Genomic DNA, 27,486 nt, shown 5'->3' with positions numbered 1-27,486 from the left:
GCAATCCAGCTTGTTACAGTCAGTAAACACAGGCTGTAATCCAGCTTGTTACAGTCAGTAAACACAGTCTGTAACCCAGCTTGTTACAGTCAGTAAACAAAGTCTGTAATCCAGCTTGTTACAGTCAGTAAACACAGTCTGTAACCCAGCTTGTTACAGTCAGTAAACACAGTCTGTAACCCAGCTTGTTACAGTCATTAAACAGTCTGTAACCCAGCTTGTTACAGTCAGTAAACACAGTCTGTAACCCAGCTTGTTACAGTCAGTAAACACAGTCTGTAATCCAGCTTGTTACAGTCAGTAAACACAGTCTGTAACCCAGCTTGTTACAATCAGTAAACACAGTCTGTAACCCAGCTTGTTACAGTCAGTAAACACAGTCTGTAATCCAGCTTGTTACAGTCAATAAACACAGTCTGTAATCCAGCTTGTTACAGTCAGTAGACACAGTCTGTAATCCAGCTTGTTACAGTCAGTAAACACAGTCTGTAATCCAGCTTGTTACAGTCAGTAGACACAGTCTGTAATCCAGCTTGTTACAGTCAGTAAACACAGTCTGTAATCCAGCTTGTTACAGTCAGTAAACACAGTCTGTAATCCAGCTTGTTACAGTCATTAAACACAGTCTGTAACCCAGCTTGTTACAGTCATTAAACACAGTCTGTAACCCAGCTTGTTACAGTCAGTAAACACAGTCTGTAACCCAGCTTGTTACAGTCATTAAACAGTCTGTAACCCAGCTTGTTACAGTCAGTAAACATAGTCTGTAACCCAGCTTGTTACAGTCAGTAAACACAGTCTGTAATCCAGCTTGTTACAGTCAGTAAACACAGTCTGTAACCCAGCTTGTTACAGTCAATAAACACAGTCTGTAATCCAGCTTGTTACAGTCAGTAGACACAGTCTGTAATCCAGCTTGTTACAGTCAGTAAACACAGTCTGTAACCCAGCTTGTTACAATCAGTAAACACAGTCTGTAACCCAGCTTGTTACAGTCAGTAAACACAGTCTGTAATCCAGCTTGTTACAGTCAGTAAACACAGACTGTAATCCAGCTTGTTACAGTCAGTAAACACAGTCTGTAATCCAGCTTGTTACAGTCATTAAACACAGTCTGTAATCCAGCTTGTTACAATCAGTAAACACAGTCTGTAATCCAGCTTGTTACAGTCAGTAAACAGATTGCCTCGTTCCCCTCTGTTTCTGATAACATACCTAACCACATGCTGTCATGGTCTCTCCTCGCAGCCATCGTGACCTGACGCCGTTCTCTTCTGCGTGCAGACAGAGCTTGGCGGCAGATTGCAGGGAAAGGATTTGTGGAGTTGCGTCTGTTTTGAGTCAACAGGTTTAGCCATGGGTTGCTGCAAAGCATCCTCATGGTGTCAGTGTAAGTGGTTGTGCAGGTTTGTGGTGTTACTGCAGTACTTTAATTCTACCTGGCACAGTTTACAAAGACCTTTTGTCTATATCCTGTGTTCTGGATTTACACGGGAATCCAACATGACCCCAAACATTAGATTTAAAAGTTGAAGGCACTGGCTTCACGTTGCTGCTGCTTGCTTTGGTCGCCCTTTTGTTGTTGTTTGGTAGAGTGCGGCCTCCGTCCATACAACATGAATCACATGCACAGCGCCCCCCACTGGCCAGGAGAGGAGTCTATTCAGAGGATTTGCTGAATTGATATTGAATTTGGGGGGAATAATGCAAAGCATCAATGAATGGATGTTTTTACCCACCCCTAGTTCACATGTAGCATGAAAGGTTGAATATTTGTCCCTCAGCCTGCTCAGACTGGTCCTGACAGTTATTGAGTCATTGGTTAAAATAACTTTACTGAGGCAGCTTTGATTAAACACTGAAGTATGCTCGGGTCCTGACTTCCTTCCTTCCTCCGCCTCAGTCATGTTTAAGTTCATTCAAGTTAAACTGCTCTCAGTCTCCAGTCTGGAGCTCCTTCAGTCTTTTCTGTGTTTCAATATGTTTATTAAGGAAAACAAGATCTCCACAAAGCATCCACATCAACATTCAATGTTCATATAACAGTACAATTCGAAGGCCTGATCTCACAGTCTACAGTATCACTGAGTCAGATTATTCATACCTCATTATCACTGTCTTCATCAGAGCATCAAGTTAACAGTAGAACAAGAAATGATCCCCTCCTCACCCCTCCCTCAACCCTCCCAACGAGTGCTACCTGACAATGTACAACAAGTTGATTATTCCAGCTCTGCAAAAAGGAGATCAGTGGTTGCCAATTTTTTTTCAAATTTCTCAAGCCTGTTCTTAAGAATAAATCGAATTCTCTCTAAACGAAGTGTTTCCGTCATTAACCACAGTTTGAGGGTAGGTGCTTCTTTCTTCTTCCAAAATAGGAGGATCAGTTTCTTAGCAGCAAGCAGCCCATAAGATAAAAGACATTGTTTAGAGACTTGGAAATTCCTGAGCCATCGAATACTTAAACAAAACAACTGTTCATCCAGATGAAGCTTGGGTGTCCCCCCCCCCCCCCCCCCTCTCCTTCTCTTCCCCCTCTTCCTTCTACCTATCTTTAATGTATATTTAACCTTTATTTATTAATTGATTTTGGTTTGTCTGTTTTTTTTTGATTGTCCGTTGTAGCTCTTTTTATTATTTGTTTATAACTGGTATCTTTTGTATTATTAAGCTAAGGAATGTTGTTGTTTTTTTCTTATGCAACTAATGTTTACTTTTAACCTTGTAAAGCACTTTGGCCAACACTGGTTGTTTTAAATGTGCTATATAAATAAAGTTGACTTGACTTGACTTGAATGTGAGGTTTGGGTGGGAGGAGCTTGGGGTTATGGTCATGAAAAGGTCTGTAAAGTTGTTGTATTTAAAGGTGACATATCACGCTTTTTTCATCAATATATATTGGTCTAAGAGGTCCCCAAAACATGTCTTTAAAGTTTATGCTCAAAAAAACACTTTAAAATCAGATTTTGGCATGCCTGAAAAACCCTCTTCTATACAAGGCTGCTCACAGACCTGCGTTACTTCAACCCTCTGAATCTGATCCAGAATCTGATCCTGACGGAGAGGCGCCTGTAGCAGGACCTTTCTGAACCATTGGTCACAGATTTAGTGTTTCTTGTTGTTTTATTTGTCAGTATGTAGACGTGTGTCTTGGTACACAGCTACGAACATGTAGCTATGTGGCTATGCTAACTAGCGCTAGCACTTATCCATGATAAATAAAAATCATCCACTAGATCTTCAAATCTGCAGACGTGGGGAGTAAAACCGACCTTTGTGTTTATTAAGACAGCCTACAACTAGCATGCCTCCCTCCTAAGCTCCTTGTTAGCACACATGTGCAGGTAATGAAAAACGGAGGAGGGGTTGAGTTGTATTTTATACAGTCTATGGGCTGAACAAGCTCCGAGCTCTGACTCCGTGACAGACCGGATATTGTTGTTACGTAACAAAAACACTGAAGTCTGAAACGGCTCGTTTCACACACATTTACAGAAAGGTGGAGAAATCAGAACAGGGGCAGAATGGATTCTTTTCATTCTCGGGGGGTTTGTAGACATGCCAGGGAAACATATTTCAGGTAGAGAACCATTAAAAAGTCCATTTTGCATGATATGTCACCTTTAAGTACTGCCACTGGTGCACACACTCTTTGAATCTCCATTTTACACTGTCAATGCTTATTTGCCCTGTAATTACAAAATCAATCAAAATAATTGTTGAAGAAAGGAGATTCCTGAGCCGCTCCGACATGCCAAAGATGATCAATACGGGATCAGGTTTAATCTCAACCCCGAGAACTTTTAAAGATTCCAATCCAGACATTCTGCAGGCTGGGACACAGGGCATAACTGTGTGTTAACATTGATTCTGTTGAATTGCATTCATCACGGTGTGGTGAGATTTCAGGGAATATTCTGTGAAATTTAGACTTTGAATTGTGCAGTCTGTGCAAAATTTTAAATTGCATCAAACAATGTTGTGCACATACCTCTCCTCCAGTCTTTTCTAATCCTCACTTTGTTCTGTCTCTGCAGGTGGAGCGGCGTTGAGGAGCTCACTGAGCAGGACGGCAGACATCATGGTGAACATCCCAGAATACTATGCAGGGAAAAATGTGCTGATCACTGGGGCAACAGGCTTCATGGGCAAGGTACGGTACTGTTTGAATAAGCCAGACATGACTGAACCCGACAGTGTGAGTGAATGAGTGAGGGTTGACAGTAAACCTGTTTTTAATTCCTTTATGTCGACTCTTATCTGCCAACTTGATGCAGGTGAGGTGTAACAAACAGGCTTCTCTGTCTGTATATAATAACCCTGAAACACACGTAAGAGTCTAACTGCTGTCTCATGGGGTGAGAAACACTGATTTATTTGGCCCATCTTTCATATCATCCTCATCTTACCGTCCCAGACAGCAGCCATTGTCTGATATTTGGATGCTGTAAACAGAGAAGCAAACATGACACCACAAACTAAGTTTACTTAGTTCAACTTCTGCAACTTCTGCAAATCACCAAAACCAGGAAGTGAAAAAGTCATTCTATCACCTCACCCAGCGACTGAACGGTCCACTGAGAAAAAGAACAGTTATCTAACTCTCCTTTGTTCATTGTTCAAGGTGCTGCTGGAGAAGCTGCTGAGGTCCTGTCCAGAGGTGAAAACCGTCTATGTGATGGTCAGGTCCAAAGCTGGTCAGAGCCCTCAGGCACGCATCACTGAAATGATCAACTGCAAGGTGAGAGGTGTTTCATCGAATGAGTCAAACTAAACAAGAGGGATTTAGAAAGTTCTGCACACGGCTGGACCAGGAACAAAACACTGAAATTATAAGGCTTGAATTTAAACCATGACGTGTACATGGTACTAATGCACGCTTTTTATAACCAACAGGTTAGACTACTGTAACGCTCTCCTTCCTGGTCTACAAAGAACACAATAAACAAACTGCAATTAATACAAAATACAGCAGCAAGAGTTTAATGAAGACCAGAAGGAGAGCTCACATTATGCCTGTTTTAAAGTATTTACACTGGCTGCCTGTTTCCCTTCGTATTGATTTTAAAATGATTTTAATAGTTTTTAAGGCGCTGCATGGCCTCGTACCAGACTACATCTCAGCTTTTAGTGTATGAACCAGGAAGGCCTCTCAGATCCTCGGGCTCCTCTCCTCTTTAGCTGTTCCTCAGAGGAGAACAGAAACTTTCAGTGATGCTGCTTTCAGACACGACGCTCTGAGACGATGGAACATCCTGTAGGAGGATCTGAGAGGAGCTGATAGAGATATTCAGACTTTTAAACTTAAACCAAAAACATATTTATTCAGTCTGGATTTTATGTAGAGTTTAACAATTTTATTACTTACTTTTACTATTATATTGGGTATTTATTCATTTATTTATTTATTTAATTATTTAATTGATCTACTCATTTTTATTGATATTTTTAGCCTTAATTTTTATTTTTAACTCTTATCCTTACCCTTTTTAAATGTATTTATTTTAACTATTTATGTTCTTAATATTAATTTGATGCTTTAACTTATTTTAATGACACATATTTCATTGTCGTTGGTGTGCATTAGTCTCTATTTTAAAACACATTTTGTTTTTAAATATTTCTTGCCATTATTTTATTTCTGCTTCTTTCTTGTTTTTCAGTCGCTGTAGAGCACTCTGGGTTACATTTGATTTGTATGAAAGGTGCTCTATAAATAAAGCTTGATTGATTGATACTATATAGCAGGGGTTCCCAAACTTTTCAGCCACTTCCTGTCTTAGTTTCCCTGCTGTTGACTGGTCAGCCATTAAAAGCCAATCTAGAGTTGTGCTACCTTTAAATTGAGAATTATAACAAAAGTATCCTCCATCCCTGTCCACCAGTGCTACCAGAACGTGATGTTTCTGTTAACAGGAAATCTTAAACAGTGCACTAGATGTGGCGCAACTCCTTTCTGCAGATTGATTTGATGTGTGACGTGTGTGATCAGGTTCGCCCTAGAATCCCCTTTGCTATCACGGTTTCAGAGGAGTATTGACCAATCAATCAAACTTTATTTATAGTGCCAAATCCCAACAAATGTTCTCCTCGGACTCTTTCCAAACAGAGCAGGTCTAGACCGTACTCTATGTTCTATTATTAACAAAGACCCAACATCAAGACAGGATCAGATCCAGTCCCATCTTACAGACAGGACTCAGTCTGATCTCATCTTAATCCACCATGAGCAGAGCACTTTGTAGCATTTAGCAAGTTACAGTGGCAAGGACAAACTTCCTTTAACAGGCAGAAACCTCCAGCAGGACCAGACTCATGTTAGACACACATCTGCTGAGACCGTGTTGGAGAGAGGGATAGAGGGAGATGAAGTGAGACAGAGATGATAGTGGTGAGACGGTTGTAGCAGCTGGAGTCTGGCACGTCCACAGCAGCAGAGATCCAGAGGAACCTACGAGACAAGGGAGCTCAGGGACTCCAGAAAGGTCTATGGTTAGTAACTCTAATGGGACAGGGAGAGTTAAAGTAAGAGACAGGCAGACAGAGGAGAGAGAAGGATGTGTCAGTTCCCCAGCAGTCTAAGTTTATAGCAACTTTACTAAGAGCTAGTCTAAATGAGACATGCTGGGAGCCTGATATTGTTCCACATTCCAAATGAACTGTGGGCTGAAAAATGAGATGGCACAATGTGATGGCTGTTGAGCAGTGTAAAGGAGGAGGAGGTGTGTGTGTGTAAGTGTGTGTGGGTGGGGGATGGGGGATGGGGGATTGCTACCAGATGGGTGCACATTAAAATGTTGCCTGATGTGAACATAATGCCAAGTTATGCTCGCTATGCTCGAAGTTTAAATGATGATTCACTGCTTGAGCTCGTTGTTCAGATGCTTCTCAGAGTGGATGTGTCCTTCGCTTCAAAATAAAGTTGTCCAGTACTCTCTTAAAACACATACAGTATCATGTCACAGACTCCTTTTTGTTCATGAGGGGAACCAAAGTGATTTACTGCTGCACTAACTGAGGATATCAGTTAAAATGTCTTACAAGGTAGCAGGTGCAGACATCTTCAATTTATGATCAGGACTCCTTTTTAAGATATGCCCAGACAATTGAGAATTTAAAATCTTTGCTTGAAACGCACCTCTTTGCATTGGCTTATTATACCTGTTGAGCAAGACATACAACATTTGATCTTGCTATTATTTATTGTCTTTTTCTTGTGTTATCTATTGTGTTTTTAATATCTTCTCTTTTTTAATTATGATTTGTTTTTATTGATTGTGTTTTTAAGCTTACTGCACTTTGGCCAACTGCAGTTGTTTTTTTGTTTTTTTAAACAAAGTTTATTTACGAATTTTTCAACACAACAGTAATAACTCACAGTGATGACGTACAGTAAACTGATTCATAGAAATCCCCCACCACCCCCACCCATGGTGACATTTAAAGGGAATACAACTTAATATCAAAACATTAAAATAGAATTTAAATAAATACATAATAATAATAATAATAATAATAATAATAATAATAATAATAACAAAATAAATAATATAAAGTACAATAAATAAATTGAAACAAATACATAAAATAAATAAACTAAATTAAGTGTTATTGGTTAAAACAGTCCAGTATTATCTAGGCCATAAACAAGCACTGAAACACACAAAAGAGGGGAGCAGCAGCATGAGCCAAAGGGGGCATGGTTGTTTTTTAGATGTGCTCTATAAACAAAGTTTGACTTGACTTTCAGCTGTCTCAGCAGCTTCTAAAGAACAGACTGTAGGCTGATGTTAAATACTACTTCTGCTATATGTAAGGGGTTATTAGGGGCCAGGAATAGAAAGAGATAAGGGAAGTTTCAGCATGTGTACATAAAAATACACTCTGGCACCATGTATCACCAACACTACACAGAAAGAAGTAAAAGAAGGCCTTAATTTAAGAGTCTCTGTTCACCTGCACACTAAATAACAGTGCACAGATTTCCACCCCTCCTCCGTCATCGTACCTCCTATAAACTGAACCTTGGTTATGACTGACGATGTTTCTTTTCACTCTCAGCTGTTTGAAAGGGTGCAGGAGGAGCAGCCCGACTTTGCAAAGAAGATCATAGCGATGAGCAGCGACTTGATTCTTCCGGAGCTGGATCTGAGTAAAGAGGATCAGAGCATCTTGGCTGAAAACATTAACGTGGTTTTCCACTGTGCTGCCACCATCCGCTTTAATGAGGCTCTCAAGTAAGTGTTCTGTTTGTTCTGCTCTCTTTCTTCTTTTAATGACGTATATCTTAGAAATAAGGCCAGCACGTTGTTCTCCTGCTTCTTTCTCTCTGTGGTAATTGTCTTGTTGTTTCACTCTTGCAGAAGACTGTAGAATTACAGCCACATGTATGAAATGTCAGAGACAGCATGGGTAGTGATGACAGATTGAACCTACAACTGTTTGCTGTAAACAGGGATGCTGACACCTGAGCGTGGTGCCTCAACGTGTAACCTTTGTTTTCATTGAAGGAAATCATTGACTCTTCTTTTGAGATGAACACGAGACGACTTTAGGAGAAAAACACAGCTGGAATAAATGTTTTTATCACTTTCCAAGCACTTTATAACATCACTGCTGTTCTTTAAGATCAGTGCTCGACTATCTGACAGCACAGAGGGAATGACCCTGGATGTGTCTGGAGTGGTTTCTCATTTCTTCTGATGATGAGCTCAGTTGTATACAGTTTTTTTAAGTTACTTTTTGGGCTGTAATGCAGATTTGGAGAGTTGTTGTTATTTCTGATTTATTCAGAGAGGATGTATCAACAGACAGACTGAAAGAGAGAGAGTGGGACAGACAAGAGGCTGCAGGCCACTTTGAGGACCATCACGTCTGTGCATGGGGTGCAAATGTTTAACCGCTAGACCAAACTGGTGACCGACCAAGCGGCAACCTCGGGTCTAAAAATATGAGGCCAATGCGGAAGTGTTAATAGCTGCAGTTCCTCAAGTGTCCACTTGAGGCTAGCTCTGAAAGTACCGGAAACCACATCCACACCAATTCAAAAAAGCCAAAATAAACATGTTTACAGTCTGGTTCAAAAAACGAGTGTAGTCTGGATGGCTCTTTTCTGGATCGGCACACACTGTACGAAGTGAATGTTTTTCATAATGCTGCAATTTGGAAGATATTGAGATTACGAGCTTTCCATTACGAGCTGACTCATCACAGCTGATTTGATTGACAGGCAGGAACACTGTAGCTGTTTGCTAGGAGGCTCAAAGCCCGCCTCTTTACGTCACAATTAGGGTCGCAAAGGGGTGGAAAGTTTCAGGTAAATTTCCATGGGAAGTTAAGCTTGGGAATTTGGGAAATATTCCAAATTGGAAACTTTCCATGGGAATCAATGTGAATGAACTGTGAATTGAGGGTAATGTAATGGATAGGTATCATATCCAGTGTTGGGCAAAATACTTTAAAAAAGTAATTAGTCATAGTTACTAGTTACTTTCCCCAAAAAGTAATTGAATTAGTAACTGAATTACTCCTTCATGAATGTAATTAGTTACCTGGGAAAGTAATTATTGCGTTACTTTTTTGAAAAACCTTCAAATATGTAAATTAATTTTGATTTTTGAGTGGGTTTCACGGGCCAGTTGCATAGAGTAGAACAGCATAGACGGGTACTTCATTTAACTATACAATTGATATAAACTGTACTTCCAAGTATTTTCAACAAAACATTCTCAGTTAAAAACTGTAAATTAAATAAATCAAACTGTCTCACAGCTTCAGACAATTGATATAAACTGTAGGTCTTCAAGTATTCAAGTGTGAGGGAGGGAGGGAGGGGGAGAGAGAGAGAGAGAGAGAGAGAGAGAGAGAGAGAGAGAGAGAGAGAGAGAGAGAGAGAGAGAGAGAGAGAGAGAGAGAGAGAGAGAGAGAGAGAGAGAGAGAGAGAGAGAGAGAGAGAGAGAGAGAGAGAGAGAGAGAGAGAGAGAGAGAGAGAGAGAGAGATTGTCAAACTTCTGGTCTGACAGTCGGTTCCTCTTTGGAGTAAAGACAAGCTTCCCCAGGCTAAACAGTCTCTCAACGGGGGTTGTGTGCTGTCCATATGTCAGCAGTAGTAGAAACATATTCTAATTCTTCAAAACTGCTTTTGAGCTTGGCATTCATTTTAACATACTCTGCTTCTATGTATTTAGAAAATGTCTTTCTGCATGGCGGAACGGCCCCTCCACTCGCTGGTATTTTAGCAATTATGGCTCTGAAGGCGTCTGAGTCAACAGTTGATAATGGGAGCATGTCCTCAACAACATACCTGCCTATCAGAGCATTTAATTCAGTCTGTGTCACAAGTTTTCTCGGGGCAGAAAAATCCAGCTTTTGCTGCTTGAACGGCGTGGCTCCCTCTCCATGTCCGTCCATGTTGTGACCTGGCCTGCTACTAGCAGCGCCGGCATCATCAACGGCGTTATCTGTGTTTTTGGCTAGTAGCTTCGTAGTGGCGTGTGCCGTTGAGAGGTGCTTCATGAGATTGGAGTTACTCTGAACGGACGCGGACAAACACTTCGCTCGGGGACATAATGTGCACTTAACATGTATATTCTTGCCTTTTATATCGATGATGTTGAAGTAGTGCCTGTACTTCCATCCTGTGAATGCCAATTTTATCGGGACAGACCGCTCCGGACTCGTCATTATTGCATCTAGTTTAAACAACAACACCCACCTACCTGAACTCTGGCACTGATTGGCTTAACGTGAAATTGTACTCTACCTTTAGCCAATCATCATTACTTATGTGTCTGTCAGCCCTCCCCCTCACCAAAGAAAGACAGCCAACAAACATTTTATTTGCAGCTCCTGTCCTGTGCCTGGCTGAGCGAGCCAGGTCGGATGAGAGCTGTTAGATTTCAGTGCATAATAACGCGCCACATTTCTCTGTCGGTAACGGTAGCGGCGTTGTAACGTTTGAAATAGTAATTAATTAGATCACCCGTTACTGGAAAAAAATAACGGCGTTAATAACGCCATTATTTTTAACGCCGTTATTCCCAACACTGACCATATCCAAGCATCAATATGTGTTTTGTTATAAGCAGACATCCATCCAAAATAATACAATTAAAACAGATTTATTTGTAAGTAGAACTTTATCAAGTGTTAAATATTTTATTGAACAATCAATTCTTTCATTGAAGAACAAAAACATCAATGTTGAGTTAAATATTACTCATCCCCCCCGACCCAACCTATTCAAAAATTAACAAAAATGCAATCCCAACAAAGTCCCATTGAAAATGTTAAATGAAAAGAGCCGCTCTCCCTCCAACAAAGTCCCATTCAACATGCAAATCAAAAAGCATCTTCCCTCAAGCTTCTCAAGCCTCTACAGGATTCTAGAAATCATGTGTGCATGTGATGGAGGAATGCACAGTGCATGTAGGGGGCGTGGTCTCAATAGCCCTGCATTAAGCAGTGTGCTATGTGCGTGTGATTGAGGAATAGCATAGATGTTCAACTGTACTTGCATGAAATCTGGTTTTTTTAGTCAGGATTATGCTAAAATATATTTTCCCCAACTATATTTAACTTCCATATTAAGAGCCAACCTTCAATTTAGTGAATTCCTGCTTTATTCCCATAAATTCCCGTTTATTCCCATGGAAAGTTTCTAATTTTGCAACCCTAGTCACAATTTGCTCGACAGCAGTTATGTTGAGTTCAACATAGCCGATTGGCCTCAAAACAGCGCTTCAGAAACAGATGGGTGACGTCACAGATACTACGTCCATTATTTATACAGTCTATGAGACCAACTCACTTCATAGACTTGTCCACAGAACGTTCTTCATAATGAGGAGGGAACAGATCATTATATCAAGGAAACCTTTGTCACAAAAAAATCAACGAAAATCTTGATCTGTGATTTTGTCACCTGTTTATTCACTCTCTCATTTCACTCTGTTTCCATCGTGTCATGTCAATGACAGCTAAACGACCCACCTGTTACATGATGAGCTGTCTGCATGTCACTCTTAGTACAGTACAGTCTGTTGCTTTTATACATCAATGTTTAAGGACTTGAACACACTATAGCACAAACAGGAAAAACATGCTTGCCAACATGTCCAAGCTCACCTCGTCATGTTCTTAATGTCTCCTGACTTAACCAGTCTTTGCAATCAATACTTTTCACAGCGTCGCTACGTTCTGGTTCTGGTTTGGATGTAACAAATGAGATGTAACGTGATGTAAACTCTAGAAGTGCTGCTAGACTTCATGCAACTTAGGACAAAGATGAACTTATCCATTCGAAGCTTGATCCGGAAAGGCAACTGGACTTGGTAGAAAGGCTTAGTCCGCCATCACTGATAACAATGCCTGACTCACTGATGGTGAACAGCTACAGAATCCTGCACAGTACTGGGTCATTGGGTTTACTTAAGTTGTCTGCTGGATATACGTATGTAGGCTTACCTTTCCCTCTCCCCTCTCTCAGAGACGCCGTGCAGCTGAATGTCCTGGCTACCCAAAAGATGCTGGCCCTGGCCCACAGGATGAAGCACCTGGAGGTGTTTCTGCACGTCTCCACAGCCTACGCCAACTGTGACCGAGAGCTCATTGAGGAAGTTGTTTATACTCCCCCGGTAGACTACCGCAAGCTCATCGATTCTCTGGAGTAAGTTGATCCGGACTCGTTAACAGCTTCAACAAACTGTCATGGTGACTGTTGGTTTGTGTGTTCTTGTTCCTGTTTATAAAGGTGTTTTTCTACTGTAGGGACTAACCCTAACCCCTGAACTACGTGCATTTAGACCTGAGGAACCAGGGTCTATGTTTAGTTCAGGGGTAGATAATCTCCCCCCTAAAAAGCCCCTGCTAGGGGGGTAGTACTTTTCAAAGGTCCAGGGACTTTCAGGGGCAGGGCCTGCAATGCTGAACGTGTCTGATTGGTCGATTAACCTCAGTGTTTTTATTCTGCCCGCCGTCCACAATAACATCACACACATCTGTGATTCTCTTGATTTCTCTTTCTTTCATTAGTTTTTATTTGTTCTATCTTTTTTGTATGTGTGTGTACTTTTCAAAAGAAGAAGCTGTGATTCTCTTGATTTAGCAGCTTGTAACAGTAGTCTTCTCTCAGCCCACCGTGAATGTGTCTCTCCTCCCAGTGTTCTGGTTTTAAAAGTGACCCTGTAAACTGGAGACCTTCAGCTGAACGTGTCAGTGTGTGTTGAGTTTACACAGCTGTTGAAACACAGAGGGAGTTCCTGGGAATGCAAACTAGTTTAGTTTTTATTAAGATTTCAAAATATCCTTATCAGATATTTAATGATCGTCTAAAGACGTTTATGAGGGATGCATCCGGCTAACAGGGTCGCTGTTTAAACCAAAACACCGGCCGGTCTCTGCCACGGCTTTTTGAGTTCAAAAGGATTTTGAAGCCGTGTTGAAACGTCTTTGCTACTCGCGCTTATCTCCTCTCACGTGTTGATTCAGTGAATCCATCTGTGATGAAATATAGCACCATCTAAAACAGACCAGCTGAGTCTCTTCATGCTAACAGGCTAACTGTTGTGTTGCTCAAAATGATACCTGCCTGTCCGTCTGCTTCTATGGTGTCATCTGTGATGAATGGCATTCCTCTTTGTCTTACTGCCCTCTACTGGTCTGGTGGTGTAGTGCATTTACTTTTTTTCTCCATACGTCACTGACCTGATTTGCACAATCTACCCAGGACTTCTGGTAGTAGTTCTGGGGGCTAAAAGACCCCTTTAGGTGTGTGATGGTCATCGGTTTCTCATTAGTAAACAGTTGCGTGGAATCATGTTTGAGGACTTCTGTGTTTCTCCAGATTACTGGATGCATAAAGTCACATCTGATGGTTTCAGCATGATTAATGTGAGTAACACAGTGAGCATGTCAGCTTAGCCATAGCTGAAGAGTAAACAGCTGCTTAGTAGCACTAACGTTGTAGAGGCTGTCAGTCTCAGCTGCCGAGGCAGAGATTAGTATAGCGTTAGAAGCTCCCAGAGTAAGTGGAGATTATGGGATGATTCTGAGGCATAGCATGTAAAGTGTGGTCCAGCTTTGAGAGACCTTGAATGGATATGAGCAGAGAGAGAACGTGTTGGGATCCATCGAGGATCACAAACAGAGAGATGGTGAAGCAGGCTGTGTGGACCCGAGGTTAAGAACATCATATTCACTTTATAATCTGCTGCTTTAACACTTCACCGTGCAACACGCCATTCAACTTGTTGGATGTTGTTGCTTTTCAACTCCACACCCATGTTTAACGTTGTAGCAGCCATTTGTCTGCGAGCCACATGTGGTTGTGGTCAGCCTGCAGTGTTTTGTAGATCTGGTCATTTGGACAATATGAAAGCACCACAGCGGTGCAGCCGTGCAGCGTGGGGTGTGTACCAGTGGTCAGAGTGGTGGAGCAGATCAACCTGATGTTTGATGTGCAGCTCAGTACTCAGGCCGATCCTCTTGGTGCGATCACATTCTTAGAATAAACTTTTTATTTGACAAACTTGTGTGCAGTGTATTGAACCATTGGCATGTCAGCTCTGTAATATGTTATTGATTACCAGGCGTGAGCATGCCCTCATTATACACTAAACTCTGCTGTGTTGAAGGTTCTGCTCAGTGACATGTTCAATCACAGACATTTCACTCATGCTGTAGAAGTTTCTGTTAAGAAAGACTCCTGAATGACAACATTGTATGTTTACGTAAAGAAATGACATTACATGTTACAGAAGAGTTTTAGAGCTGTGGGTCACGAACAAAAGAATAAGATAGCAGATCTAAGCGGCTGAAATGAGCTACTCTGAGGTGTGTCTGAGCTCAGCCTTACGGCCAAATTCCACCACATCCGTGTTGGGTCCGTCACAGCACTGGATCTGATAGGTTTCTATTCTAGTCAATGTGTTAACTTCCACTGGATCTGCTCCGTTGCATTCCGGCTACGTCTCTGATCCAGCAGTCCTCCGGATCAGATACACAGGACTCTATTTTTGCCGGATGCCGGAGCACGACACATCAATCTCAACAGAGCAGATGGAGCGGGACAGGAAGTCAGGTTTCACTGAAACAAAATGAAAACATCCGGTTAATTTTCAGAATAAAACACTCTGTGTTATCACCAGATCGTATTTCACTTAACTACAACAACAAACCAAAGTCATGATGAGCGGAGCCAGGCCTGGAGTCAACAGGTCAGAGGTTTTCAGAGGACCAGAAAGACAACATGGATCAATCAATCAATCAATCTTTATTTGTATAGCGCCAAATCACAACAAATGTTATCTCAAGACTCTTTTACAAACAGAGCAGATCTAGACCACTCTATGTCAAATTCTGAACAGAGACCCAACACCAAGACAGGATAAGACTCAGTCTGACCCCACCTTAAACCATCATGAGCATTGCACCTCTAGTTACAACTAGTTACAGTGGAGAGGAAAAACTTCCTTTAACAGCCAGAAACCTCAGGATGAGGAGAGGAGGAGGAGAATCCTTGATTCAGGAATTACCACAGGAAAACCTCGGTCACATGACTCCAGCTGTCCGGCGGTCCTGCTCCGTGCTGCATTCTGAAAAAGCAACCGGTGGGTGTTGATGGACGAGAGAGCACGGACCCGGACCACAGTGGATCAGAGACCGACCGGACACTGATCTGCTGGAAGTCCTGTATGAGAGAGAGGGTCAGGAGCTCAGACATCCGGAGGGAGCTCGGGGTAGAGCGGCTGCTCCTGGGCTTCGAAAGGAGTCAGCTGAGGTGGTTCTGGCATTTGATAAGGATGTCTCCCGGACGCCTCCCTTTAGAGGTGTTTCTGGCTCATCCAACTGGAAGAAGGCCCCGGGATAGACCCAGAACTCGTTTTTATATATCCCACCTGGTCTGGGATCGCCTTGGGATTCCCCAGGAGGAGCTGGAAAGGATGTCTGGGTCAATCTACTTAGAATTTAACCTCTGCAACCCCAGATAAGCGGAAGTAATGGATGTATGGATTTATGGATGGATGGCGTTTTAGTGACCTGTTTTTACTCATCCAGTTGAAGTCATTAATCACCTAAATCTAGAAGTCGCCAATGCAGCTCATTCAAGTTTTACTGTAACATCACAGCAGAGAGGAGGATGGCTGTAGTCTGTTTCAAGCTGCTGAACATGGAGTCATTCTGTCTGTAGTAGGGATGTCAACAATTCATGGAGTAGGGATTCATTGATTGTTAAGAACTTATTCGAACACCTCTTTTTGTTTTGATTTTCCATCACGTGGAACAATCATCATGTGGTCTCATATCTGGTTCAGCTATCAGTGAGGTGTTTGAAGTTTCAAGCATGTTTCATGTGAATCAGCTGACTGAAGGTGTTGACCACAGTGGAGACACTCAGCTGTGGGCTGTGGCTGAGTGACAGGTCTCCACGAGCGCTTTTTTAAATCTTTTTTTGTCCTTCCTCTTTTATTTATTTCAAAAACAAAACTTGCACACACTCTTGCTTAGTTTGCATATGTGCAAATGGCATGAGAGAGGATGTGTTGGACCGTTGTTAACCCCTGACTGGATGTGACTGGATGAAGTTTTGTTCTTGTATTTATCATGAAGTGTAACGACTTTGAATTGTTCCTCTTATTTCACAAAAAGGTTGATATGTTTGTCTTTGGAAGAAACTTCATGGTGTGGAATGTGGATTCAATTCGTCTATAATTCACACTACAATCAGGTCACATTCTAACAGCTTAATGAGATCCATCTTTGTTTATGCAGAGCTACATACAGTCATATAAACTTCCTCTTCGCTGTCTGTCATTTTGTTGCTAACGAATGAATTTGATTCTTCTTCTGTCCTTCCAGCTGGATGGATGACGAGCTGGTCTCCGCTCTCACCCCAAAGCTGATCGGGGAGCGTCCCAACACTTACACCTACACAAAGGCTCTGGCTGAGTATTTGGTGCAGCAGGAGGCAGGAGACCTGAACGTAGCCATCATCAGACCTTCCATAGTGGGAGCCAGCTGGAAGGAGCCCTTCCCAGTGAGTGATTCAGGCCATTAGAGTTAAACTGGGTTTGATATTGTTTTAAATCTGAAGAATTACTGAATCAAATGTTCCACTGGGCCCCAGATGAGTTTATGATGCTGTTTAAAAAGGAGAAGACAAACTGCACAAGTATACCAAACAGGCTCTCGGGGTGGTTTCTGGGTCTGGGCCAGTCTGCTGAATCACATTGTGGGATTTTGAATGTATTAGCTGATTTGAAAACTAAAGGGAGAAGCATTTTTTTAGAGCATGGTCATAATAAAACAGCAGAGTAATACTAAAGCTGCTCTCTTTGATGAAAGCCTGGGTCATCAGAAAACACTCTCTCCACACAGCGACCTCCAGAATCTCTGGATTATAAAACACGAACTGGCTTCGCTGGGATCAGGCGGTCAACAGATTTTAAACTTGGGTATTGAGGAGATGGAGAAAGTGTCCAAAGATCTTTCTTGGTCCTTCTTGTACACAGTCCAAGTTTCAGCAACACTCGTCCTGTGTTTCTAAAAGCGCTCTGCTGCCAGCACAGAGGCGTTGGTGGCAGTGGAGCAGTGGAGCAGTGAACATGGCGGTGGGAGGAGGAGGAGGAGGAGGAATGTGAGGAATGTGTAGTGAAGAAGCTCTTCTCACCTTTCCTCTCCTGGCCTGTGAGCGTGGCGAGCTGAAGGACTGGAGCACTGCTGGGTTCAGGACGTTTGAGACTTTTCACATGTTCAGATCAGAGCGAGCTTTAGGACATGATACATCGTGTTAAGTGAGGAGGAAAAAGCAGCTCAGTTCATCTGAAACCATAATCAGTACATGTCAGACTTTTTCATGATGTATTATTCTTTAGTTCCAGTTTATCAAAGAAGAGAACATGTAATGTGTCAGTGAGGGTATTCATGCTGCTGCTCTCTGTCCGTCTCTCAGGGCTGGATTGATAACTTCAATGGACCGAGTGGAATATTTATCGCAGTAAGTAGAGTAATGAAAACTTTAATATCTGTCTCCTTTATAAGCTGTATCTGTCTCATGGCTCCGATGCTGGAGTGCTGCACCCTCCCAGCTGTAACTTCTTTAAATGACAGTTCAACAGCTTGCTCAAGATGCTCCTTTGACAAAATTGCCCCATAATTTCAACATGCTTTAAGGAGCCTTACGACAGCTGAGGCCAACCTGTCTCTGTCTGTGAACCTTCTGCAGCTTCCTCTCTAACCTGCCGCCCATGTATGTGGCTGTGCAGTTAATAATAATGATAATAATAATAATAAAAATTATAATTATAACAATAATAATCTTCATTTCTATAGCACTTTTCTAAACAAAGTTACAAAGTGCTTCACAGAAAGACAAAAATAAACAAAGAAAAGAAAAAAAATATATAAGAAAAATGTAATAATAAAAAAGATAATAATAATAATAATAAATTAATTTAAATTAAAATTTTACATAGTTATGAAGGCCTTTTAAAAAAAAAAGTTTTAAGAAGCAATTTAAAATTACACAGAAATAGCACTCATTTCATCTGATAGGTCTGGTAGTTAAACTGAACTATTTTCACTTTTTAAAAATGTTATTATCATTTATTTTTATTTAATATGTATGTATGTGATGGTAATAATAACAATAACAATAATAATAATAATTATTATTATTATTTCTGATTATTGTTATTATTATGTTTAGTAGTAGTAGTAGTATTTACACATCTGTTTAAATTAAGATTTTCCCTTTTTAAATGTATTTATCTATTATCATTATTATTATTATTATTATTATCATTATTATTATTATTATCATTATTATTATTATTATCATTATTGTCATCATTATTATTGTTATTATTATTAATTGATTAATTGATTATTATTTAAATAGGTCTGGTAGTTAAGCACCTCATGTACCTTTGTCTATCCTTCATACACATTTGTTGAAACTTTAGCGGCTGTATTAATCGACTTGCACCTTTTGTAGGCCGGTAAGGGGATCCTCCGTACAATGAGGGCGTCTAATGATGCCGTGGCTGACCTAGTGCCGGTGGACGTGGTCATCAATGCTACCATAGCAGCTGCCTGGTACTCAGGATCTCAGACTCTCAGCAGGTAGGAAGAATACGCTCACCTGTTTCTTCAGGTTTTCTGCTTTTAGATGAAATAACTTCATATGTTTCTCTCTGTCCTCTTCATTACAGGCCCAGAAACATCATTGTTTACAACTGCACCACCGGGGGAATCAACCCGTTCCACTGGGGCGAAGTTGGTATGAAATCTGTTTATCTTACCTAAACACTGCCTCCACACAGGCCCAAGATAATAGAGGCTTAAAACCTGGTCTCCAGTGACATGATTGTAACCTGATCCACTACCTGCCACACCTCAGCTTTTGTTCTGCTGCTCCAGATGGAGCCTTGTTTGTAGATGGAAGGAATCCCACCTTTAACTAGCAGTCACACATTGTTTAGAGGTGATTTAAGGAAGTCTCACACTGAAAGTTAACACATTTCACACCTGATCAAAACATGAAAACAAATACAAAATGATTAATACATTTTTTGATCAGATTAAAGTTGAACTTAAGTTTGAAATCTGAGAAATGTTTACTTTATTCAGTAGAAAACTTAAGATGCAGTTTGTGGTCTTGTTTTTATTCATTTGCACTTTCTAAATAATTGATTCCTTCTGTTAGAGCTGGGCGATATTAAAAAAAGATGTTACAGGATATTTTTTTTCATATCAGTTGATATCAATAATTATCATGATAAATATCAAATCATTATTTAATTTAAATGTAAAGTCAGATTTTTGCTCCTGAGTGAAAGTTGAAGAAACCAGACAGTTTGTTAGTTTGTATCTGGATTTAGTTTTCTGATGAACTTCTTGAGTTCACCACAGGAAGCAGGTCTTTAGAGTAAGATGAGATTTTTGTGTGAAGTTTTAGTTTCAATCAATCTTGATTTGTATAGCTCCAAATCACAACAAACATTATCTGAAGACTCTTTTACAAACATAGCAGGTCTAGACCACTCTATGTCAAATTATGAACAGAGACCCAACACCAAGACAGGATAAGACTCAGTCTGACCCCACCTTAATCCACCATGAGCTTCACAGTATTTAGCTAGTTACAGCGGAGAGGACAAACGTCCTGTAACAGGCAGAAACCTCGGGCAGAAGCAGACTCATGTTAGACAGCCATCTGCCTCGACCGAGTTGGGTCTGGAAAGGGGGATAGAGGAGAATAAGAGAGAGAGGGAGCGGTGATAGTGATGAGATGGTTAGTAGTAGCTGTTGCCGCTGGAGTCTTGAACGTCCTCAGCAGGAGGACGTCTACGGCAGCTCAGAGGAACCTACGAGACAAGGGAGCTCAGGGACTCCAGAAAGGTCTATGGTTAGTAACTTTAATGGGACAGGTATATTAGAATAAAATATATTAAAGTAAGTGATGAGGGGGTTGGGGGGAAGGGGGTGAGATAGGATCTCAGTGTGTCAGTTCCCCCAGCAGTCTAAGCCTATAGCAGCATAGCTAACATCTGGTCCAAGCCTGATCCAGCTCTAACTATAAGCTTCATCAAAAAGGAAAGTTTGAAGCCTACTCTTAAAAGTAGAGAGGGTGTCTGCCTCCTGGACCCTGACTGGTAGATGATTCCAAAGGAGAAGGGCCTGATAACTGAAGGTTCTACCTCCCATACTACTTTTAGAGACTTTAGGTAGAACCAGCAGGCCTGCATGTTGGGGGCGTAGTGTTCTAGAGGGGTAATAGGGCACTATGAGCTCTTTAAGATATGAAGGTGTCTGATCATTAAGAGCTTTGTAGGTCAGAAGAAGGATTTTAAATTCTAGTCTAGATAGTTTGTCTTCTTCTGTCTAATGTTGGTTGGTAACTAGTGTTTAAGACACATTGGCACCCCCTCCCTGTCCAGTGGTTGGGGGGTGTAATTACAGGTTTAAATATGAACATTTGTCATATTTATATTGAGAAAAATAATATCACGATTGTTATTGTTATCGATTTATCGCCCAGCCCTACTTTATGTTCATGTCTTATGAGTTTACACATTTGATCAATTTGAACACAGCAGAGATACAATAATGTAGCCTTTTAGCCTGACTGATAGCTTTGAGTTAGCTGTGGTAGAATAAGTAAACTCATGATGACGTTGTTTCCTCTGTAGCCTGAAGACCAAAGCTTTCAGTCAGTCATTAGACAGAAAATCAAACGTGTATATAACTGCTGACTGATGACTTGTGTTGAACAACCTTCTGTTTCTTAGAGTACCATGTAATATCCACTTTCAAGAGGAACCCCCTTGAGCAGGCCTTTCGTCGGCCCAATGTAAATCTCACAACCAATCACCTAATCAATCAATACTGGATCGCTGTGAGCCACAAGGCTCCGGCCTTCCTCTATGATCTGTACCTCAGGCTGATTGGACGAGAGCCCAGGTAACCTCATCACCACCGACTCAGACGTGCCGCTCTCCTGCTGTATTAACGCCAAAACCCCCCTCGCACACACGCACACACGCCTGCTACTTTAGTCGTGTAACTTATCTTCTTTCGTGGTAGTCGCCTAACGTCTTATCTGCAATGCTAATGTGTTACATGACGCTTGTGTGTCGTATTGAAGGAGTCCAAGAATGTATAACCCACGGCTCTTCTCCTGCAGGAGCTCACTGATGGGTTCTGCAATCTTGACGCCCTTTTAGTTGCAATGATAGTGTTCTCCGTTGGGTTCCAAAGCCTCAGCATTAAGGTCATCTCAGTCCAGCTGATACATGGACTTAGGTGAGCTTGAGTCTGAAAGCACTTGGAATCCAACCCAGTTGCTGGCCCTTTGAAAACCCTGCTATCTGCTCAATTGCCACAACGTAGAGTTGAATGGATGTGTCCACTTTAGAGCCCAGATACTGGACTCTCTGCAGTCCTGTAGACGACATTCAGCTGTTCACTGGCTAGCAGTGGTGGGACTACACATGGGGCCTGCATCACGCCTGTATCAGTAGAAGGAGAAAGACCTTCTTCTTCTTCATCATCTCGTCCTCTCTGTGTCCCCCTGTCCTGTTATACATGTATTTCTCTCCTACAGAAAATTGTATAAACATGACCTTCAAGACCAATCCCTTAGAGCAGGCCTTCAGAAGGCCCAATGTCAATCTGCGCTCCAACCCCTTTACTAATCAGTACTGGACGACTGTCAGCCACACGCTCCCTGCCCTGCTCTATGATGGCTATCTCAGGCTGACAGGCCACAAGCCCTGGTAAGGTTGCACCTGCCCCCCCCCCCCCCCCTCCTGCACTTTCCCCCATGCCAGTCAGCCCTCACCTTCTCCCCACCCCCACCCCCCCACCCCCCCAGCTGTGTGTGTTACTTTTTGTTTTGGTTTGTTTTTACTGGCTGGTCACCTGAAGGGTCTGGGGCAGAAGAATAAGCCTGAATCTGCTGTGTCTTCGTCTGACCTCATGGCATCAGCTGGACTCTGTAAACACAGGGTCATGACAAATAGATTTGGCCTGTACCAGAGCACTCTTCAGCTATGCTCTGTTTTTCACGACCTTTTGTTGAAAGAAGACTTTTCTTTTGGCGAATATGTCATCCATTACTGTCATCCCCTCAGCTCTCATCCAATCATGGAGAACCCCGAGGCACCATGGGACATCTCTGAACCTAGTTGTGTCCAGTTGGAGAGAGATATACCTCACTGAATACAACTCTAATGCATGTTAATGCTCCGTACTCACACGTGTGCTCCCTCCTTCCTAAAGCAAAGGAGATTTCAGACGTGAGGTGTGATGAGTTTTTACACACACCGTCTTCAATCTGAAATCCTCTTGACTTGGTAGCATACTCACATCGTGGGCTGTTATTTGATCTGACTGGGTGTGTCGTGCTTACCGACCGTGCATGTATGTCCAATCCTTCAGATTATTTTCACTGAGGAGAGGAATCTGAGTCATCTCTATCTGCATCAGTTAGTGTTAAGACCTACAGGGTCTCATCTGAAATCCAGCCAACCTGTTGTTGATTAAATCCTCATTTGCTGATAGCAAAATAATGCAACTCAAATACAGTCAAATGTTAAATAATGTTTGGAGAACCTTCAAACTACAATGTTTGATCAAACTGTGCAGTTTGAAGACTCAGAAACCCTCTAAAGTTCTTACCACATCACTTCCACTGGACATGATTTATATGCTCTTTGAATATGAGCCCTGAAGTCTGCACTCAAACACAAAATCACCTTTAAACTGGATTTACCTGTGACACCAGGAGGACAATGTAACATACTGGAAGTTTCATTACAGAATGAATTCCTCAAACTGTTTCAATCATTATTAAAGTGTTAAAACACATGGCATAGATTTGATAATTTGATGTTGGCTCTCCTGGCCTACACACAGATGAAATCCAGTTAGTCCAGAGGAGTGAGTCTTCATCTGATTCTTAAAGTGCTGAGAGAAAGTTCGGACATCCCTCTTGACCATGAACAACCTCTGTGCATCATGACATCATTTTCAAAACGTTGGTAATGTTGATCATTTTCTGATCGGGTCAGCGTCAGAGGCGTCCCCCACTGGTTTCTGAAGTGGCATCATGAAGCACAAAGATGGCGGTGACCGTGTTAGATCAGCTAACTCCAACTAACTCTAGAAACCTGCAAAGAGGAGCATCCCTCCATGCCTTTATTAAATCACAGCAGAGGATTTTTAAAGCTCCTGTGAGGAACTTTTGGTCTGTGTTGATTTTGGCGCCCCCTGTGGACAAAGCAGTCTTTGCATTCCCTCTTTTACATGAGAAGTTAGTTATTCTTTAACAGTCAAATGTTTACTTATTATTTAGTCATGGAAAATGTGGGGGAAAAGGCGATACAGCAGCATTCTTTAAGTCACCTGGTCTGACACCAGCCACGGGTTCAGACATAATAAAGCAAACAGAAATAGTCACTCTTAGGAATGTAACAAGATCGTAAAAAATCAATACAAATAAGGGTGGATTAAAAATCGATTCAACAAAATTGGTATTGCGATATTATTTTTAAGTTATATTTGTGGTAGCCTTTTTTGGCCTTTATTCGATAGGACAGCAGAAGAGAGACAGGACATGTGGGGAGTAGAGAGCGGGGGAAGACTTTCAGGAAATGGTCGCGGTCGGTAATTGAACCGGCGACCCCAGCAATGAGGACTGTAGCCTCTGTATGTGGGGCGCTTAGGCCACCAGCGCCCCCTGATATTATTTTTAAACAGTAGAGGGCGCTATCTGCATTTCTCTCCGCTTGTTCAGCATCATGAAGTCTCTTGTCTGCTCTCTCGTCACTCACTGAGTTGATCATAACAGCCATGGAGGCAGCAGGTGAAGACCGAGCAGGTCAGGATTCACCTTTGTGTTTCCAGTCTGAGGTACGGCAGCATTTTCTCTTTCCCTGATATTCCTGAAGAACAACATGTCAATTCACAGCCAGGAGCAGAAGCTGCTCTGTAGATGATTTAAAGAGATTGACCTAAAAAAAAGTGTGCAGTGGTTTTATTTGAGTTCCAACACACCTTCAAAATGAAAAAGGATGACTTTGTTTACAAAGAAATATAAGAGAACAAATATATATCCCAACTGTCCATATCTGAGGACTGAAATCAAATGATAGTTATTTAAATTTTGAGTTCAGTCCAGTTTTCTTGTAAATCGTTAGAGAATCGTGAGTGAATCGTATCGTGAACCAAAGATCAGGATTTGAATCGAATCATGGGTTGAGTGTATCCTTACATCCCTAGTCCCTCTTCTTGTTAACGGTCTTGTTTGCTTTTTCCGGTCATAAAGAGACATCAGTATTGATTTAAGTCTGTTTTACAATCAGCTGAAATCTCCTCACAGGAACTGAAACAATAAAGAAATCACCAACTGACACTAAAACTCTACCTGGACAAAGTTGTAAATATGTTGCAAAAATGTGCAAAGCAACTTAACGTGGTTTCTGTTGAGGTTTCTCTTGAAGTGACACCAGAGGAACTCTCGTTTTTTGCAGTTGGCTTTACTGAACAACGTGCATGGGTTGCCCTTCTACCTCATTGGCCAAACAGAGTATCACAAAAACCACAATGAAAAAGAACAAACATTTAACCTGCCATCTTTGTCTCTTCTCCTTCTGCAGAGGAATCCTTATTTTACAGACGCTCAAAAGCTTTATCAGTTTTTTTGACAGCATAATAATTAAAGTAATTATTAAATCAAACAAAAGAATAATCAAACCAAGAGAGAGGATCAGCATGAGTCTCACCCGCCTCTCAACAAACGCCCCCTCCCTTAAAATGAAGAACAGATATCTGACAAACATCACCACCCTGAGAACGTTCACACGGTCAAGAGACGTCCAAACACCTTCCTCCAGCTCTGAAGGCTCAACCTGCCAAAGTCTGATCCTTCAACCCAGACACATGATCTGGATCAGGGGGGGACACTTCACTACTCTACATCCCTCTGTTCATCCATCCATCCATCCCTCTGTTCATCCATCCATCCATCCCTCTGTTCATCCATCCCTCTGTTCATCCATCCCTCTGTTCATCCATCCATCCATCCCTCTGTTCATCCATCCCTCTGTTCGTCCATCCCTCTGTTCGTCCATCCCTCTGTTCGTCCATCCCTCCCTCTATTCATCCATCCCTCTGTTCATCCCTTCCTCTGTTCATCCATCCCTCTGTTCATCCCTTCCTCTGTTCATCCCTTCCTCTGTTCATCCATCCCTCTGTTCATCCATCCCTCTGTTCGTCCATCCCTCCCTCTGTTCATCCATCCCTTTGTTCATTCCTTCCTCTGTTCATCCATCCCTCTGTTCATCCATCCCTCCGTCCCTCTGTTCATCCATCCCTCCGTCCCTCTGTTCATCCATCCCTCTGTTCGTCTATCCCTCTGTTCGTCCATCCCTCTGTTCGTCCATCCATCGTTTGTCCATCCCTCCCTCTATTCATCCATCCCTCTGTTCATCCCTTCCTCTGTTCATCCATCCCTCTGTTCATCCCTTCCTCTGTTCATCCCTTCCTCTGTTCATCCCTCCCTCTATTCATCCATCCCTCTGTTCATCCCTTCCTCTGTTCATCCATCCCTCTGTTCATCCCTTCCTCTGTTCATCCCTTCCTCTGTTCATCCATCCCTCTGTTCATCCATCCCTCTGTTCGTCCATCCCTCCCTCTATTCATCCATCCCTCTGTTCATCCATCCCTCTGTTCATTCCTTCCTTTGTTCATCCATCCCTCTGTTCATTCCTTCCTTTGTTCATCCATCCCTCTGTTCATTCCTTCCTCTGTTCATCCATCCCTCTGTTCATCCATCCCTCTGTTCATCCATCCCTTTGTTCATTCCTTCCTCTGTTCATCCATCCCTCTGTTCATCCATCCATCTGTTCATCCATCCCTCTGTTCATTCCTTCCTCTGTTCATCCATCCCTCTGTTCATCCATCCCTCTGTTCGTCCATCCCTCCCTCTATTCATCCATCCCTCTGTTCATCCATCCCTTTGTTCATTCCTTCCTCTGTTCATCCATCCCTCTGTTCATTCCTTCCTCTGTTCATCCATCCCTCTGTTCATCCCCTGTTCATCCATCCCTCTGTTCATCCATCCCTCCCTCTGTTCGTCCATCTCTCCTTTATTCAACAACGTTCCTTCTATACCTCTTTTTTCCAGCTCTGCCTCACTCAGTCTCGTTCTCCGTCTTCATCATCCTTCATTCATATTACATCAATGAACCTCTCTGTGGCCGTAACACCACCAACTCTACCACTTCTCTGATCTTTTCTCTTCTTCCTCTGCTGAACTTTCCTCTTCCTTTCCTTTTCCCTCTCTTCCCTCTCTTTCTCTCCTCTCATTGTTGGCCCACAGGATGATGAAGACCATCACCCGCCTCCACAGAGCCATGATGGTGTTGGAGTACTTCACCAGTCACTCCTGGGTGTGGAACAATGACAACGTGTCCATGCTGATGTCCCAGTTGAGCCCTCAGGATAGGAAGGTATGGAGGAGACTGATGATGATGATGTCACATTTTCTTCACAATGCGTCCCTCTGTGTCCCCCCTCACCACACCACACAGGCCTGTACACAGAATGCAGTCTGCAGACAGAGTCATCACTCAGTGTGTTAATGTCTGATGGGAGGCTGCCTACAATAGAGTCACTCATTCATTCTGTGCTGATGTCAGTCTGCAGTGAACAGAGGCATTGTGGAGGACTACTGTCCAGAGAAATCTGCATTAATAAAGCACACTTTGGGGGTGACTCCAACAGAGATTATGTTTGGTTTTATATCTTAACAGAAGCCAAAATATCACTCTGTATATCACACTTTAAGTCCAGAGCAGTGAGGGAAGTTTGTCTTTGGTAAACATTCATTCTGACAGAATTAAAGATGACTTTGTCCAGACAGTTTAAAGCTACATGATGCTCGTACATTCAGAACATGAGGGGCTGCCCAAAGACTTCTTT

At 42.1% G+C, this 27,486-nt stretch overlaps 1 protein-coding gene across 2 annotated transcripts in view; it reads left to right on the top strand.

Annotated features, from left to right (window-relative positions):
• far1 (fatty acyl CoA reductase 1) overlaps window positions 1–27,486 on the top strand; it is a 63,409-nt gene that overhangs the window by 25,195 nt on the left and 10,728 nt on the right. The window contains exons 2-11 of one of the 2 annotated variants that reach the window (XM_034685768.1): window positions 4,038–4,153; window positions 4,625–4,741; window positions 8,062–8,237; window positions 12,488–12,667; window positions 16,858–17,035; window positions 17,951–17,995; window positions 18,995–19,122; window positions 19,212–19,279; window positions 21,291–21,462; window positions 26,885–27,014. In XM_034685768.1, coding sequence (XP_034541659.1) covers window positions 4,082–4,153; window positions 4,625–4,741; window positions 8,062–8,237; window positions 12,488–12,667; window positions 16,858–17,035; window positions 17,951–17,995; window positions 18,995–19,122; window positions 19,212–19,279; window positions 21,291–21,462; window positions 26,885–27,014 — 1,266 coding nt within the window. In that variant the 5' untranslated portion in view covers window positions 4,038–4,081. Of the gene's footprint in view, window positions 1–4,037; window positions 4,154–4,624; window positions 4,742–8,061; window positions 8,238–12,487; window positions 12,668–16,857; window positions 17,036–17,950; window positions 17,996–18,994; window positions 19,123–19,211; window positions 19,280–21,290; window positions 21,463–22,105; window positions 22,278–26,884; window positions 27,015–27,486 lie in introns of both variants that reach the window. The other variant, XM_034685769.1, reaches the window with a different exon arrangement.

This window comes from Notolabrus celidotus, chromosome 6 (assembly GCF_009762535.1).
Source record: "Notolabrus celidotus isolate fNotCel1 chromosome 6, fNotCel1.pri, whole genome shotgun sequence".
NCBI lineage: Eukaryota > Metazoa > Chordata > Actinopteri > Labriformes > Labridae > Notolabrus > Notolabrus celidotus.
The sequence above is the reverse complement of the archived record's forward strand: the minus strand, read 5'-3'. Positions and strand labels throughout refer to the sequence as shown.